The following is an 18,019-nucleotide window of genomic DNA, read 5'->3' as shown; positions in this document are numbered from 1 at the left end:
TGCTAACTTGGGCTGATACAGCTTGGTACATCTTGGCCCAGCTGTGACATCTTAAGCATTGCTATCAGAACAAAAGTACTGGGGTTGATTTGTTCTACTAAATGCTTCAAAGTAGTGTCCCTGTGTGGCTGCTGTCCAATAACTGAAACAAGTAAAAGAAAAAGATCAAAGAGACACCAAAAGGCATCTTGTCCACCTCTCTGACAATCCTGCCTGTCTACTACTGTTGATTGGTACTTTTTTTGCATGACCTCAAAAAGAGGTAAAGCAAAATTAAGAGTGTAGAAGATCAGAATAAATTCCATAAGGCATTCTATTCAACATCAATAGTTCTTCTGCCAATGTGCTGCCTTAAAATTATGTGCCTGATATCTTGAAACTGTTCAGGTTAGTGAGACACAGACACAGCAATAAGAACAGCTTGAATGTATCAGTCTTAATTGTTTGCCTGTCACTTAGCTAATGATAAAGAAAAGTAAACATTATATAGTATGTAGCAGTGTCCTCTGTGCAAACAGAACTACATCATAGATAACAAGCCTATAAACCATGTACTAGTAATGTTTACTTTGCTTGCATGTCAAATAGTTCAATATTTCTCACAGTGTAATAATAGATCTAGTTTTTGTTGCTTTCCACTAACTTTTTTTCTTGCTCTAATGTAGACCACTACTAATATTTTTGATTATAATTAAGCATTGACTTGTATTTGCAACAACTGATTTTTAAAAATTAGCTTGAAATTAATTAGCTTTAATTAACTTTTTATTTGTGTATTTTATTCACTCTCTTATTCCTCTTCCTTTTCACTTCCAAAAATACAGATCTTTTGCTTCTCTTAACTTAACAGTAGCACCCCAACATATTAGTCAAAGTGTTGTGTTGTACTCACTCATATCTGTATTTTGTCATCTGATTGTACTATTATACTAAACAGCATATATAGTCCACCACAACAACTACATAGAAAGTCTTATACTTATGTAAAGAAATTAATAGTTGTATGGTGCAGATTTGGCTGCAAGTTTAAGAAGTTCACTTTGCAACCATATGGTTTTGGATCCAATCATGATGCACTGCACCTGGGACAAGTATCTTCTACCATAAATTTGGATTAGCCCATGGAGTGAAATTTTGAAGACAGAAACTTATTGTGTGTGTGTGTGTGTAGAGCATGTCTTTCACAAATGTACATCTACAAAAAATGTAAACATTAGCTAGAATATTTATAAACTGGTGTTTTTGAATAAAACCTCTTGTGATTTTTGTTCTTCATGGGTTGCATGAATGCTTGTCATTCTCACCCATCATAAAAGAGCTTGGTTTGTTGGAAACATAATCCCAGTTGCTGTTCTTCACAAAAAATGTGTTATAAAATAAAATCAGAAACATATGAGGCTACTATTATGATAAAAAAGTAAATAATTATGACCAACATGGATTGATTTTACTGTTCATCTTATTTTTGTGATTTTATTTTGAACACTCTGTGATTGCTATATTCTCAAATGTGGCTTTGTGGATAAAATTACCCTCTCAGAAAGAATTGTGAGTTCAGTTGTGGCTGAAGTTGAATCGGAAATATGAATCAAAATATAGTGCAGATGACAAAATAGTTATATTAGGTGTGCATGAAAATTAAAGATTAATGTAGCAGACTCTTCCTGAAAAATTAGTTTCTCCCTCTCATAGAACATGGTTTTACATGAGCCTTTGAAGGACACCCCACCCAAAACCTTAGTATCTCCTTCTTCTCAAGATATACCAACATAACTCTCTTTTTATTCATAAATCCTAACCAATTTGTACCAACATTGACCATTACTAACCTATCTGTTCTAGTGACTAGCCTATTGCAGTTCTAGACTTTTACTAACAACCTGAACAGCTGTTTCCTCTTATGTTGCTCCATCATGGCATATATTGATGGAACACCTCTTTCTCTCTCCTTCTGCAATTGAGCTTCATCGACGTATATTCTCTCTGCAGACACGCATATCCTCCATGAACAGAACATTTGAAAATCTCCTGCAGAAGAAAGTTGACAACCTACATTCATTCAACTACACCGAAACTCAGAGAAAAATGACAGCGCTGCATCCTCAATACTTGTGAACAACACAGCTAAGACCATCACACTTATTTCAAATGCTATGTTAGGCTTTCAATCTCTGATAACTTTTTGTGGTGACTACACATATAACCACATAATGAAGATTGCATCACTGTTCACCCTATACAAGGTGCGGGTTCACTCCACACTGAAGTACTGCTCGCACATCTGAGATACTGCAGTTACTACACACATGCACATTCAAGACTGCATCAAAATTTCGCCGTCCACTTGACAGGCAAATCTTCAGTCATCAACAGTCTTCAACCACTTTTCCATTGTTGAAATGTCTTCCCTCTCTCTCTTCTACTCTAAGAAAAGAAACACAAAGCAATGGTCTCTGGCTTTCCTGAACTTAACTGAGTATATAACACTTCCATGTACATCCATGTATTTCACTTGTCTCTCCTCCTATCATCCATACAGTGAAGCACCCCCCACTAGATCTAACTTTGCTCAATCTTTCTTCTTCAGAATTGCATGTCTCTGAAATTCCTTCCCTGGCTATGTTTTCATCCCAACCATTGATTTCAAGAGGTCAAAAATGAACATAAGCCATGTTAACCTCTCCTAGCTGTCTCTACATACCCAGCAAAATAATAAATAAATAAATAAATAAATATATTTAGAAAGTCTAAGTTTTCTACTTGTTTTTCATTTGTATGTCTTCAATAAATTTAGACACTAAAACTTCAAACTTAGTACTGGCACCTAGACATGGTGTATCATGTAAATTTAATAAACAATCAATATAGTTTTGTTGTTCTATCTATATCTTAATTTTTTGTGTACTATGTATTGTATAATAAAATATTACATTAAGTTTGCATTGTTTGTGTACTTCATCACCTACTTGCTTGCTAGTTAACTATGTATGTGGAGGAAATGAATGTTTCATTTGTTAATTTTTTTGTTTCTATTTACTTTTATATTTGATTTTATGTAATGTGTTTTAAAATGGTTTTTTACTGATAACCTTTTTTAAAAATGGTTTTATACACACACATACTCTTTCATTCAGAAAGCAGTATATAAGAGAATGTCAGTAAAAATCTAGTTTATTTAGACGGTAAGGTGCATATATTTAATTAATCCTTTTACTGTTGAAATCAGATACATCCACTCAAAATTTTATTGTCTTTAGTTGAGGGAAAGCAATTTTATATATTAATCTATTGTTGAGGAATGTCATGTTTTTGAAACTATTTTCTGTTGAAATATGTCAAATTTATTATAGTAAATTGACTTGTAAAAAAAATTCCAATTCTACTTTTTGGTAAACATTTAACATCATTACTGGAATAACCATGAAATTTAATTTTGGAGTTAAAGGGTTAAGACAACACTTCATATACAATCATGTGCATGATAACTTCTCTTTGCTGATGCACTTTTCAACACTTACACTGGTAATTCAGTGTTCTTAGCCAAGGTCAATATTTAGGTTTAAGCAAGTTTATATTGCAATTACAAGAGCAGAAGATCATCATAATGTGAATCTTTTGGCAAAAAGACATGTTTTAGCTCAAAAGTAAGGGAGGAAAAACATTCACAAATTGTTCTAAATGTTGTAATATTGAAATAAACTCTCCCCAGAGTTTTTTTTCTCTGTTTCATTTTTACCTAACTCAAGGCTAAACACCTATTTGTATTGTGATACTAGCAGATGGTCAGCCAATCATATTTTTTAATCTGTTTGGCATACATCTTTCACCTAATTGAATGCTCCTGCTCATCTACCATTACTGGAAGAGGACTACTTTGCTTAATCAGTTTTCTCTGTCTGACAAACTGGTTTGGCATTGGAGGGAAATGTTATAAGTAACAATTAACTAGGTCAGCCCAAATTATTTATTTACATTTCTTTCAGCTTACAAATGCTGGAAAAAGTGTTCTTAATTTAGTTGTTTATTCATTCATTCACAGTCGAAGCTTCCTTCATCAAACTAGTAGCAAAGGGAAGGCTTAAAAGATATATTCTCTTATGCATTTCAGCCCAAAGGCTGTGGCCATGCTGGGGTACCACGAATGTAATCACCTCAATGGCCAGTCTTATGTGATTGACTTTTGGTAAAAAGAAGGAGTTTGACATTGCTGCCTTCTTTTGAGCTTCTTACTGTGATGTAGGTTCATTTAGGATCTTGGACAGCAGGAAGTTAACTTGTTTCTTGAAAACACCCACCCCTACTCCATGAAAATCCCTCAGATGCTTTGGCAAGGCATTGAATAGCTAAGGATCCTTGAATCCCAAGCTGTTGCAATATGTGTTCCTCTCTCTAGATGGGATAGCTGGGACCTTTGAAACATTGCAATAACATCCCATTTTTTGGATGCTGGTATAGCTCTTGATACCAAAGTTTGGTGCCAACCCCTTCAAGATGTTTTATGTCTCTCCCATCTTCACTCCAGGGGGTAAAGTTGTAGCTCTTTCAGTCTTTCCCAGTAGTTCAGCTGTTCTCTATATATACATGGCAAATAAGAAAATGGAGAGGATCCAAAAATGACATACATCAGCCATACTAGAATGTCTACCAGCTGCTGTATGTTGTTTTTGTATCCTCTCCATTTTCTTATTTGCCGTATAAATTAAGGGTAAACCACTTTTACCCCCGCCCATATATAACATTCAATTGCGAGATTGCTACATAATAACTAGTACTTGGGTACGAATAATTGGGTACACTACCAGCAGTATATTGAATAAGTACTATCGCTTAGTTGGTTTATATCCCAACCTCTAACTCACATAAAAAATATATGTATGTGTGTATATATATATATATATATAAAATTAGAAAAAAACCTACCCTTTATCAATTCAAAATGAACAATTAAATTACACCATCTAGAAAATTACACGTAATAGAAATATTAAAATAACAATAAAATGTCAATGATTAAGTAAATTGCAAAAAAATAATAATAAAAATGTATAAAATCCTTTATAATAATTAAAGGATAACATATCCAATATCGAACGTAAAAAATACTATCAAGAAACTATAAATAAATAATAATATTACAACAGCAATAATAATAATAACAACAATAATAATAATATTTCAAAAACACAACGAAATAGAGAAAAGATAAAATGTGAAACTTAGCTTTGTGAAGTGAAAGAGTAACTGATTTTTAAAGTAAAATAGTTAAAGCGTTTATAAAATTTATCGCGTGGAGACTTAGTGCAAAGAAATAGAATAAATACTCAATGAAAAATAAGAAAAAACGAAAAAACATTAAAGTCTCATGAACTAAAGAAATGTGAGAAAAAAAACACAACTTATGGAGAAACTAATATGAAGACACACAACTAAAACTAACAGACACCTATTAATATATCAATAACAAAATTAACCACAGCTAAACATTAATCCCAAAATAATACAAAATCCAAACGAAAAGGAGAAAAGAACGTTGCTAAGTTAGTTGAGAAGATATCGCTAGATTATAAACGTAAATAATATATATATATATATAAATGTCAAAGAGTAAAGACCCCTTTGGTCATGAATGACCATGGGATTGTATTTAGTAAGTTACCTCTCTCCATGCCATCAATGTTATTCAAGGGAAAGGCAAAGGCCGATACTGCTTGGCACCGGTGACATTGCAACTCATTTCAGTAGCTGAGTGAACTGGAGCAATGTCAAATAAAGTGACTTGCTCAAGAACACAACACAGTTGCGGCTGGGAATCGAACTCACTACCTTATGATTGTGAGTCTGACACTGTAATTACTGAGCCATGCACTTTCACTTTCACACACACGTACATATATATCCATTTAGTGTTGAATGTTGGGAAAAAAACATGAAATTAACAATATATTTTATTTTGCCTGAGTCAGTCTCTTACTTTTATTGTAACTTATCTGAAGACCTTGTGTACTCATTTGCAGAATGATATATATATATATATATATACATATTAGTAATAAAGATGAAATGAATGAGTGTTTTGGATACTATTTAATGTTTCCATATCAAAGTTTTATGAACACCATGATCCATCATATAATTTAGTATGTGACAATATGCAAGATTATATAATATTATATAAGATTATTTTTCCATAAAATGCTACCTCATTAGGCAATACACCATTAGATGTTTTTGTAGCATAACAGTTTTATTGTGGGTATTAGAAATTAATTTCTTTGACTGACTAGTAGTTTCATCTGGAGAGGAATCCACCTTGAACTGTGACCTCTTGAGGTGAAATTAATTGTTAGCAGCAAGCATGGAACATATGCATCTTTTATTAGAAAGTGTATAAAACATGTTTGTTAAATAAATAAAGCAAAAATGATATCTTTCAAAGAAATAAAATTCCACAGGGAAATTGAATCACAAGATGCACCAAGATGCACCAAGTTTGTATTCTCTACCAAGATGCACCAAGTTTGCATTCTCTTAATTATAATTATAATTGTCTATTTGCTTTACAAAACATTTTTACCATAACAACATAGATACTTTCTTCTTGAAATTTGTCAATAGTTATAATTTTTCAGGGTTAGGTTTCTTCTACTTATGTGTAACAAAGCAAAGTATCCCATTTTAATTTGGTGTTATGTGTTTAAAGGTAAATTAATGACAAAGATTTTGACCCTTTTACTCCAGAAATCAGATATATCCACTCAAAATCTTATTACCCTTAGCTATGGAAAGCAGTTTTGTTTTATGTACCAATCTATCTTTTGTTGAGTTATGTCATGTTTGAAAATATTTTTTGTTGAGAAGTGTTAAATCTATTCAGGCAACATAACTTGCAGAAAATACCAATTCTATTTTTTGGTAGCTATTTACCATAATTTGTGGAAATTTAATTTTGCAGTGGAAGGGTTAAAATAATACCATTGTTATTTTTCTCATATTTGGTGTTTGCAAAGTTACAATTTTTAATATTTATTATTTTAAATTCTCAGTCTTTATTTATAAATACGCTCTTACACATGCATGTACATACACATATGTGCACGGCACGCTTGTGCATACGCATATACACTTGCACACACTCACACACACATAACAACACTTATTTTCATTTCAGATTTTGATAAAAAGGTTTCTTCAGTGGATGGAATGAGTTCTATAAATGAAAGACTAAGGCAGTGTAGTATTCAGTCCAGTGATTTAATTGAAGAATCTCATAGTTCAAATCATGTTCATCCTGACAGAAGATCAAATTATGTAAATAGAACAAATGATAGGCATATGTCGATGCAGGATTCTCACAGATTTTTGAATGGTAAAAAGAAACGAAGAAATGGTCAATATAGCAACAGCAGCAAGCTAGCTGATATCAAATCAAAACATTCCGAGGAAGGGTCTAGCAGCATGAAAAATGAACATCGTAAGAAATTCGATGAAGAAGGTAATTTGTTTTTTTGAATTTTTAGTACTTTGAAATATGAAGTGCAATTCATTGAGCTGGTATTGAACCAAGACCATTGACCACTGGGTTTCCAGGTTTGTATTCTGTCAGTTATTTTATACTGTGTGAGCTTCTTAACTGCATAGCCATGCTTATACTTATATATAATTTGATTTAATTTCAAATTTTGGCACTAGGCCAGCAAGGTCAGGGCGGGGTAAGTTGATTAAATTGATATCAGTGTTTAACTGGTACTTATTTTATTGACCCTGAAAAGACGAAAGGCAAAGTCTGCCTTGGTGGAATTTGAACTCAGAGTGTAAGGACAGACAGAATGCTGCTAAGCATTTTGCTTGGTGTGCTAATGATTTTGCCAGCTTGCTGCTTTGTACATATATACAAATTGAGGAATAAGACAAAGTCAGCTTGAAAGATTATATTCATATTATTAACATCTTTGGTCACTTAAACATTCAGTTTAACTTTTCAGCTAATGTACTTAAGGCATTTCTTGTAAACTAGCATTGACTCCTTAACCCTTTCGTTACTATATTTCTGACCAAAATACACCCCTTATGTGTTTCAATTAATTTCTAACATAATCATAAATTTAGTCTGGTTTCATTAAACAACTATAACTTTTTTATTTATCAATATATTAATGTGATTTTTGGAAGATAATTTAATGAAATGTTCTCAACCAATTCTATACTATAATTTTTGTCACAAAGTGACTCTAATTGCAGGTAGATACAGGTAAATTCAACAAAATATAAAATTATTAAAATTTTGTTCAAACATCGCTATAGAAAATGGGTTATTAGCTAATATTCAATTGGGTATACAACAAAATTTTACGATAGAATCTGTTATTCTGGGTAACTTTCTGATACCCATAATAATATTTATGGCAAAATAGTCTTAATTTCATTTAAGGTTGTGGGAAACCACTAACTATCCTTTCTTTTGCTTTGTTTACATTTAGCGTAACAGTTCGTTTCCGCCGTAATGAGTTCAAATAGACTCATCGGAAAAAGTAAAAAGAAATAGTCTATCACTTTACTCTTCTGGGAAAGTCTGTGGCTTGGTCCAGTTTCTTCAGAAAAATCACCGAAAGAAACAGTTTTTAAATTTTCACTCCATTCAGGTGCCAATTCATTTTCTTTATCGCTGTCGGAGCTCTCGGATTCACTGTTTTCATTTTCGGAAAATGAAAGATTAGATTCATTATCAAATACCATGTGCTTTTTTTTTTCAGTCATAGAGTTAGATTTATGAAGGTCTTCAGTAGAAAATCCTTCGAATTCTGACTCGCTGCTTGATATAATGAAATTCGTATCCATTTTTTGTCAGAATTACAAATTTTGAAAACACAATAGGAACAAATTTCGGAAAAAAATCTCCCAAAATTCACGGAATTAAAATTACACTTTGATCGTTGTACAAAACTGTAGATAAACTGTTTACGAAGTATAATCAGGTGTTTTCACGAATGTACTAAAGAGATTTGCTCTGATATTCTCATTTAAATATGAATAGGTAAATACGGGCGGCTTTGGGCGGTTTGGTAACGAAAGGGTTAAAAATACATTTACAAGTACAATAATAATATGGCAATCAATATATCAAAGAATACAATGATTTCTAAGAAAATGCTATCCTACTTTTCTTATTTCAAAGCATGATTCAAATATAGAATTAAATTTTAATCCCAAATACTATCAGTATTTTAATTCTATGAAGCAATTTTGAATAATAGCAATGACCAATGTCTTGTGAATGAATTTGGTTGATGGAAACTATATGAAGTGCATCACACACACACACACACAGTTGTTGGCATTGGTGTGTCCTAACCATGTGGTATTGGGTTCAATCCCATTGCACAGTCCTTAAGCAAGTGTCTTATTACGATTCCAAGCTGACCAAAACCTTTTGAATAGATTTGATGGCAGCTGAAAGAAGACCGTCATATACATGCAAGCATGGCTGTATGGTAAGAAGCTTGCTTCCCAACCACATGGTTCCAGATTTAGTTCCACTGTGTGGAACCTTGGTCAAGTAGCTTCTGCTATAGTGTCGGGCTGACCAAAGCCCTGTGAGTAGATTTGGTAGGCAGAAACTGAAAGAAGCCATATGTGTGTGTGTGTGTTTATGTCTGCGTTTGTTCCCTCATCGCTGCTTGACAAAAGGTGTTGGTTGATTTATGTCCTTGTGACTTAGTTCAGCAAAAAAGACCAAGTCCTGGGGTCAATTCGTTTGACTAAAATCCTTCGAGGCAATGCTCCAGCAAGGCCACAGTCAAATTACTGAAATGTATAAAAGAATATTATGCATCTTCCACTCCTATCCCTGTTATACATGCAACACCTGGTATAAAGCTACCTCCTTCAACACTACACTCCTTTAACCAACGGGTTTTGTTTTGCAAGTTATTTGGCAATCTCGGTAGTGCCAGTGACAGGAAATAGCACCAAGTACACTCTGTAAAGTGGTTGGTGTTAGGAAGGACATCTGGCCTTGAAAAATCTGCTTTAACAAATTCCATCAGACCCATTCAAGCATAGGAAAGTGTGTGTTAAATGATGATGATGATGATGATATATACATGTGTATGTGTATGTCTGTGTGAATGTTTGCAAGCAGTGAATTTTGCTGCCATTTACCTGTCAACAAAATAACTAATGGATTTGTGCTTTTGAAGATGTGTAGAATAAGAAGTCTTTACATGAAAAACGGGTATGGGTTAATGATAGGAAAAGCATCCAGCTGTAAAACAATGTTTCAACAACATTGACTTAACCTACATTAACATGGAAAAAAACTGGTCATCATCATCTAATCTCCACATTTCCATGCTTGCATGAATTTAGACAAAATTTGTTGAAGCTGATTTTCTATAGACTGATATCCTTCCTGCCACCCACCCTCACCTTGTTTCCAAGCAAGGTGATATTTACCCCAATTTTTTTTATTACCAGACATGTTTTGCATGAAAGACTGGAAATAAACAACCCCGCTTGTATGATGGTGATGCTCATTTACATCCATTATGTGATATCAGAACACACTGTTATATACATGTGTATATTTTAATATTTCGCATAAGCATAATGACGATTAATAGGAATATCTCCAAGTATCTTTTGTATGCAGACCTAGTGGTTGGGCTGTTGCACTCACGATCACGAGATCGTGGTTTCATTTCCTTTAGGTCCTCTCCAGCAAGAAACCCATAATGCTCCAGTCCTTTTCTTTCATACTATTCTCTCTACTCCTCATTCTCCCAACATCAGGTCTCCCTCTTTACCTGTTTATTCATAGTCTTGCAAGCTGCATGGTGACCACACTAGTGCTGATGACATGAAAAAAGCACTCAGTGCATACTTAGTGCAAAGTGGTTTGCGTTAAGAAGGGCATCCAGTCAGAGACCATACCAAAGCAGATACTGGAGCATGATGCCGTCTTTAGGCCCATTGGAACCTGTAAAACTGCCCAACTCATGGAACATAGCTGTTAAATGATGATGAGGCGGGTGATAATGTGTATAGATTATTTATGATTTGGGAAGATAGACCAAAGAAAAGGACCTGAGACACGAGAACAATAGGCCTCAGATTAGAGTGTACAGGATCAAGTTGCAATGAAACCTGTATAAATAGATCTGTCCTATCTATGCTTTTACAGAAAAGAAGAAAGTGCTAACATATCCTAGCATTTCTTCATTGAAAATATATTGTATGAGTATGTTTCTATTTAATAATAAACCATTGAAAGTACTAACTCTACCACCACCATCACCACCACCTCTGCTATTTGTAATTGTTTTGTTTGACATAATTTAGGCAAGAGTATGCTTCCCGCAGTTCCAGTGCATAGCACTTTGAGCAAGTGTCTTCTGAAGTCTTGGGCTGACCAAAGCTTTGTGAGTGAATTTGGAAGACGGAAATTGAAAGAAGCTTATCATATGTGTGTCCCCGTGTCCGTGTCCTTATCTTGATATCACATGATGGTTGTAAATGAGTGTCACCATCAGATGAACAGTGCCCTTCGTTTTGAATCTTCTGTATAAACATATCTGGCCATGGGAAAATATTACCTTATTTGGAAACAAGAGTTGATAACAGGAAGGGGATTTGGCCATAGAAAATTTGCCTCAACAGATTCTTCTGACTTATGAGAGCTTGAAACAGTGGATGTTAAAACAATGTTGATGTATGTGTATGTTTGTGTCCCCTTGCCTTGACATTGCTCAATCATTAAGTGGTGTTATTCATTTCTAATTTTCGGTGAAAAGATGTCTGGCCACGAGGAAATGTTACCTTGCTTGGAAATGGGTGAGGGTTGGTGACAGGAAGGGTATCAGGCCATAGGAAATCACTCTCAATGAGCTTTGTCTGAACCCCTCATAGAATGGTGGATGTTAAAAAGATAGTGATGATGAGGATGATGATGCATGTAATTAGCTAGCTCCACATGATGATGGGCTACTTAAATATCAATAAAAATGTGATTTCTATTTCCATTTTCCTTATTTAAGTTGGTATGGTTATTCCTTGTCATATGTAAAACTGAAACTCATGCTTTTGGACTATTAGGTGTCAAAGGAAATATGTTTATGGTGTTTATGAGTGTTAACATACCTATGTGCTCACACACACACACACACAAACACATGTTTATATAACTTTATATTTTAGAGTCCCTTGGAATTTTCAAAGTTACACGAGGAATTGATGTTGTCTGTCAATGATTGGCCAGAGTATAATCCACCAATTGATAAATGTGTCGCTTTATATTGGGATGATTGGAGCCAGTAAGTAAGATTTAATTATGACTCATTAATATTTTAATCTATTTTCTAGTTTCAAAGAATTTTCCAGAACATTGGTTTTTAATAACAATGGTTATATCATGAACTTATTTAGCAAAATGGAAGTCAGTTTTTTGTGGGGTTTTTGTGGATATTGTTCTTAGCAATATTGAAGTAGTCAAGATATTTTATGAGGTATCCTCCCATATATGGGAAATTTCTTCCTCACACCAAAATCTTCAAATATGTTGGTTAGTAAATCTTTGCTTATTTAGTATATTAATTTTTGATTAGCTAAACAAGAGGGGAAGAATAGTTCCTATAAGCTTTCTAGACCTTCCAACACTGGTGAAATTAATATGATTGGTGTTCAATTTGAGCATATGTATAATTCAACATTTGCAGGGAAAAATATGAATGAGGATTCCATAGGGCTGCTTTTCTGAAGAGGAAGGAGTGAGAAATGTGTTTATATCATATTTAAGAAATTACAATGGAAACTTCACTGCAATTACTTGAATTGCACTTTTATTATTCAGAACACAAAAAGTTGGTTGTAACTTTAGAGTGTCTGGATTAAATGTCTTCCTTTATTCAGTTTTTTGCTTTTAGATTCTAAATCAAAATTTCACTAAGATTCTACTGGATTCAATTAAATCACTATTCAAAATATACTAAGTTGGTTGTTTTATTTCAGCTAAACTACTTCTATATGAAAGAAGTCTGGTTCCATAGGCAAAAAAAACTTTACTAGTTCAACTCTTTGCATTCAGATTACTCTGTTAAATATAATGCTTATTTATTCACACTGTTTGGAATTAATGAGGCATTATCTCAAAGCGTTGAGATTTCAATGATGCGATTGTTTATTTTTATACTGACATTGGAGGGTAAGTCTGGTTCTTACTTTATTAGTCTCTTTTGCTGAACCACTAAACTAACACTGGTTATCAATTGGTGTGGTGGAGTGACAAACACAAGCAGTTGAACTACATATATATATATATATATATATATATATATATAGTTATGGATGGTCTATGGAGTTACCCAGGGTTTCACATCCATAAAGCACTTAGCTTTACATCTCATCAGACCCTAATGGCCTATGGCCTATACCCTTTCTTCAAAGAGGTTTTGGCTATTGGCCATTAGGGTTGGATGGGGCATTAGGGTCTGATGAAAGCTAAGCACTTTATGGACATGAAACTCTGCGTAACTGCATAGACCAGCCATAACTATCTGTATCTAAATATTCTACTGCTCTATAACTTAGGGTGTGCTTCTCTTTCAGATTTATGATTTACTGACTATATATATATACATATATCTAGGGCAGGAAAAATTCCTGAGATCCATGGGCGAGTTCTCTCCAGCGGTCTTTGTCCCTCATCATTGCTGCCATGTCCTGTGTCTCCCAGAGACTAGTGTTTGTCCTTAGGGCATCAACATATTTCATCCTCAGTCTCCCTCTTCTAAAAATATAAATATTCAGCAGTATCAACACAAACAGTGTTTAGGCATAAGCAAACTTTAGGTTAGTTAAAATATGTTTGTGTTTTAGAAGTTGAAATATGTCACAGACGCATATATAAATTATATATGATGGGCTTCTGTAATTTCCCTCTACCGGATTCACTCACAAGGTATTGGTCAGTCCTGGGTTTATAGTAGAAGACACTTGCCCATGGTGCTGCACAGTGGGACTGAACCTAAAACCATATAGTTGCAAAGTGAGTGTCTTAACCACACAACCATGCTTGCACTTATGTTTGACAAACATTAGGTTTGTCATGGCTAAAAAACATTTCATAAGTGTATTTAATGAAGGTTGATATAAATCAGTGGTTCCCAAAGTGAGTGGTACTGTTCCCCCTAGGAGTGGTGGAAAGAGCTAGGAGGGGCATTAAAGAAAAGTCGGGTGATAATGGGATGGCCAAATGAGGGCGATGGATGTAAAAACAACAAAATAATGGATTAATTAGGTTAAGTTTTATTTGTCAAATACAGTTGTTTTGAATTTGTTGCAAAAATTGGTCTATGTTTGTGATGCTGAATAGAGGGGGGGGGGCTAGGAATGTGGCCTGGGTGATGAGGGGGCAGCAGCCCTAAAAAGTTTGGGAACCACTGATCTAAAGCTAAACAACATTAACGACCTCCAAACATTGACTTTCTGTTGTATTTTATCTTCTTTCTGTTAATATAACAAAATTTGGTCATCAAAAGCTCAATACCTACTGCATTCATCTCCTTGAGAATATTTATCCCTTTAAAAATATATCATCTCAATTTAGAATTGGAGAATTAAATCTTAAATTTACTTAATTTGTTTACATTTTAAACAGTATAGTCTTTTTTAAAAAATTAGCTTACAGTTACTTCCTCCATCTAAAATATTCTTTTGCTATTTTCTAACTAGATGAATGTAAATTAACATCTGCTATGGTTAACCAGTTATTGACAATAAAAATTGTTGAGGAAACATCTCAAGCAAATGTGAGTAATTCTTTCTCTCTCCCTTTCTCTTATTCTCTATAAAATCTGATTGCTAGATCAGGAAAGGAGCAATAAATAAGCAATACTTCATTTTCACACTACATAAATTCTTTCCTTTTTTTGTGATTCAGTCAACACTAAGGATAGATTTATGTATGGGCCATGGCACAGGGGTCCCACTAAGGGCTGGGGGGTTTAGCTCAGAGAAACCTAAAGCTTCATCATCATCATCATTTAATATGTTTTCTATGCTGGCATGATTGGGTGGCTTGACAGGAGCTGGTAAAGCTAGGTGTTGCATCAGGTTCCATAGTCTGTTTTGGCATGGTTTCTACAGCTGGACACCCTTCCTAATGCCTACCCTTTTACAGAATGTACTAGGTGCTTAAAAAAATAAATTTACAGCACTCAAATCAGTAATGTGTAATCTGTTTTTACTTGTTTAAATTTTAAAAATCAAATAGAGTTCTTTTAAAATTTGCGAGCCCTCTTTTGATTTATTGGGACCATTTTAAAATTAAAAGGCCATTAAATTTAAGAGTCTCTTTGAATCTAGTGAGGCCCTTTTAGTTTTGGGAGCTTTTTCAAATTGTTTGGGGCCTCTAGATTTAGTGGGGCTCTCTTTATTTTATTGTTTTGAATTCACAAAATTATAGTGATCCTGAAATGATCCAGGAGCTCCACTAGGTCTAAATCTGGCTCTGGTCAACAAACATGGCTAGCATTGTTATTTTGTTGAGTAGTCTTGGATCTAGAGTACACAGAAAATTACAAACATTACACTAATTAGTGAATGAATCTAACTTGAGAAGGAGCTGTTAACAAAGTGCTATTGATAATGGGTCAAGGGGTCAATAGCTTATGTCCTATCAGTAGTATAGGCTTCGCTGTATGGTTAAGAAGTTTTACTTGGCTGTTAGAAGGTTTCAAGTTTGATCTCACAGCATGGAACTTTCAGTCAATGGAAACCTTCATCATCATCATCAACATCATCATTTAACATCTGTTTCCCATGCTGGCATGGGTTGGATGGTTTGACCAGAGCTGGCAAGTAGCTGCAGTAGGTTCCAGTCTGAGTTAGCTTGGCTTCTATGACTGGATGCCCTTCCTAATGTCAATCACTTTACAGTGTGTGCTGGGTGCTTTTAACATGACATTGCATGAGTGCTTTTATGTGGTTGAAATTTGGTTGATGGAGACTATGTAGAAGCCTGATGAATTGAAGCTGTTCTTGACTGGTAGATCTAGTCTATTGTTCTTGACTGGTAGATCTAGTCTATTGTTCAATTTAACACCACCACGTGGACCATGAGTACCTTTAATAGAGTCCATCTTGTTGCAAGTGTTTTGACTAAGTCTTTAGTCTAAGGATAACATATAAGCCATAGTTTATTTTCTTCCCTTTCTGCTATCAATTTTGGGGCCCTGTAAAAATGATCAGAAGCTCTGCCCTTCTTTCTCAGCTTAAACCATACCCCTCACAAAAAAATTATAAACAAACAAAACATCATGTCCATAACTAATCTTTTAAGTCTGGTACTTATTCCATTGGTGTCTTTTGCTGAACTGTTAAGTCATGGATACATAAACAGACCAACACTGGATGTCAAGCAGTGGTGGGAGACGAACACAAAAACACACACACATGTATGATGGGCTTCCTCATAGTTTCTACCAACCAAATTCAATCACAAAGCATTGGTTGGCCTGGGGTTATAGTGGAAGACATTTGCCCATGATGCTGTTAAGTGGGACTGAACCAGAAACCATGTGGTTGCAATGCAAGGTTCTTAACCATGCAGCCATGCCTGCATCTATGTTCACCTTTAGATAATGGTAGTATTACATTCTGACCTTCCTTACTGAATGTTGACAGCAATACTTCTAAAGGATTTGCGTTTGCAAATTGGGCCAAAATTTTAATATATTTTTATTTTCATAGAATAATGTAATGCTGTTAGAGAGATTTTTAACTCTTTGATACTCATCAGTTAACTTCTAGTCATGTCATTTTCAGGTACACTGGACTAGAAGTGCATTCATGTCACTGTCAGGTACAATTGATGAAAAGTACATTAAAGGTGGCGTACTTCCAGTTAAGTTTGTTACCGTCAAATGTGGTGATGCACTTGACGAGGGAAAAAAGTAACATTTAGTTCTCATCCTATTATTTAACTTAAAACCCTGAAAAGTAGTTGTGTATTATGCACAAATAAATGTAGTATCACTAACTCATTCTGATTGGCTAGTATCAAGTCAGAATTAGGCACCGTAGTGCACGATATAGTAAGGGGTGCGAGAAAACTAGAGAATTATTGATGGTATTTGGGAGAAAATAATTTAGTTGGGGAACAAACAGGTAATGTTGTAACCCTTTAGCCATATCCAACCCAAATATTCCACCTGTCTTATATTTACACTAACCGGATCCTGTCTCTTACACCCACTCTACAATGTTATTCTAAAAATAAACAATCTCATCTCGAAGTTATGAGATATCATCATCATCATCATCATTTAATGTTCGTTTTCCATGCTGGTGTGGATTTAATGGTTTGACAGTCGCTGACCAGCTGAAGGGCTGTTCAGGCTCCATGTCTGTTTTGGCATGGTTTCCACAACTGGAGCCCTTCCTAATGCCAACCATTTTACAAGGTATACAGGATGCTCTTACGCAGCACTGGCATGGGTGCTTTTTATGTGGCACCAGCATCCACAAGATTAGGGATGCTCAGCTGGAGAGGGTTGCAAGGGACGAGTCTGTATGCAAGGGCAACCACACTTTTACTTAACTTGATGTGTCTTTTAAAGCACAACAAACTGTCAGGAGTCTCGGTTCCATCATCCCCTCTGTGAGTACCAACATTTATAGATCCTTTCTCACCACTTCATCCCACTAAAACAGTGTCAATGAATAAGCATTGCATTTGACTGAGTAATCTGAGTCCTAAAAGATTGAAGTAGATTGAATTGTAAATCTTTAAACTTTAACTATCTGTATTTAGTATAAATAGTATAGACAGACTATTAAGTAACCAGAGTGTCTAATTTCTGTATATACCTGCTGGAGTAACATATACCTCATTTTTTCTAAAGTGATGATAATTAAACATCATGTTGTTTGTGCCAAATGGCAGGCAAATTGATTATCTGTGGCATATTTTTTCCTGATATTTTATTAATCAGTTTTAAATTAAATTATGCATTAATTTTTTTCA

At 34.5% G+C, this 18,019-nt stretch overlaps 1 protein-coding gene across 5 annotated transcripts in view; it reads left to right on the top strand.

Moving 5' to 3' along the window:
* LOC115212823 overlaps positions 1-18,019 on the top strand; it is a 71,318-nt gene that overhangs the window by 52,232 nt on the left and 1,067 nt on the right. For 3 of the 5 annotated variants that reach the window (XM_029781585.2, XM_029781589.2, XM_029781587.2), the window contains exons 10-12: positions 7,169-7,492; positions 12,193-12,308; positions 14,725-14,801. In XM_029781585.2, coding sequence (XP_029637445.1) covers positions 7,169-7,492; positions 12,193-12,245 — 377 coding nt within the window. In that variant the 3' untranslated portion in view covers positions 12,246-12,308; positions 14,725-14,801. Of the gene's footprint in view, positions 1-1,989; positions 2,869-7,168; positions 7,493-12,192; positions 12,309-14,724; positions 14,802-18,019 lie in introns of those variants that run through there. The other 2 variants (XM_029781586.2, XM_029781590.2) reach the window with 2 other exon arrangements.

This window comes from Octopus sinensis, linkage group LG6 (assembly GCF_006345805.1).
Source record: "Octopus sinensis linkage group LG6, ASM634580v1, whole genome shotgun sequence".
Classification (NCBI taxonomy): Eukaryota; Metazoa; Mollusca; class Cephalopoda; order Octopoda; family Octopodidae; genus Octopus; species Octopus sinensis.
This window is presented reverse-complemented; position numbering and strand designations above follow the sequence as displayed.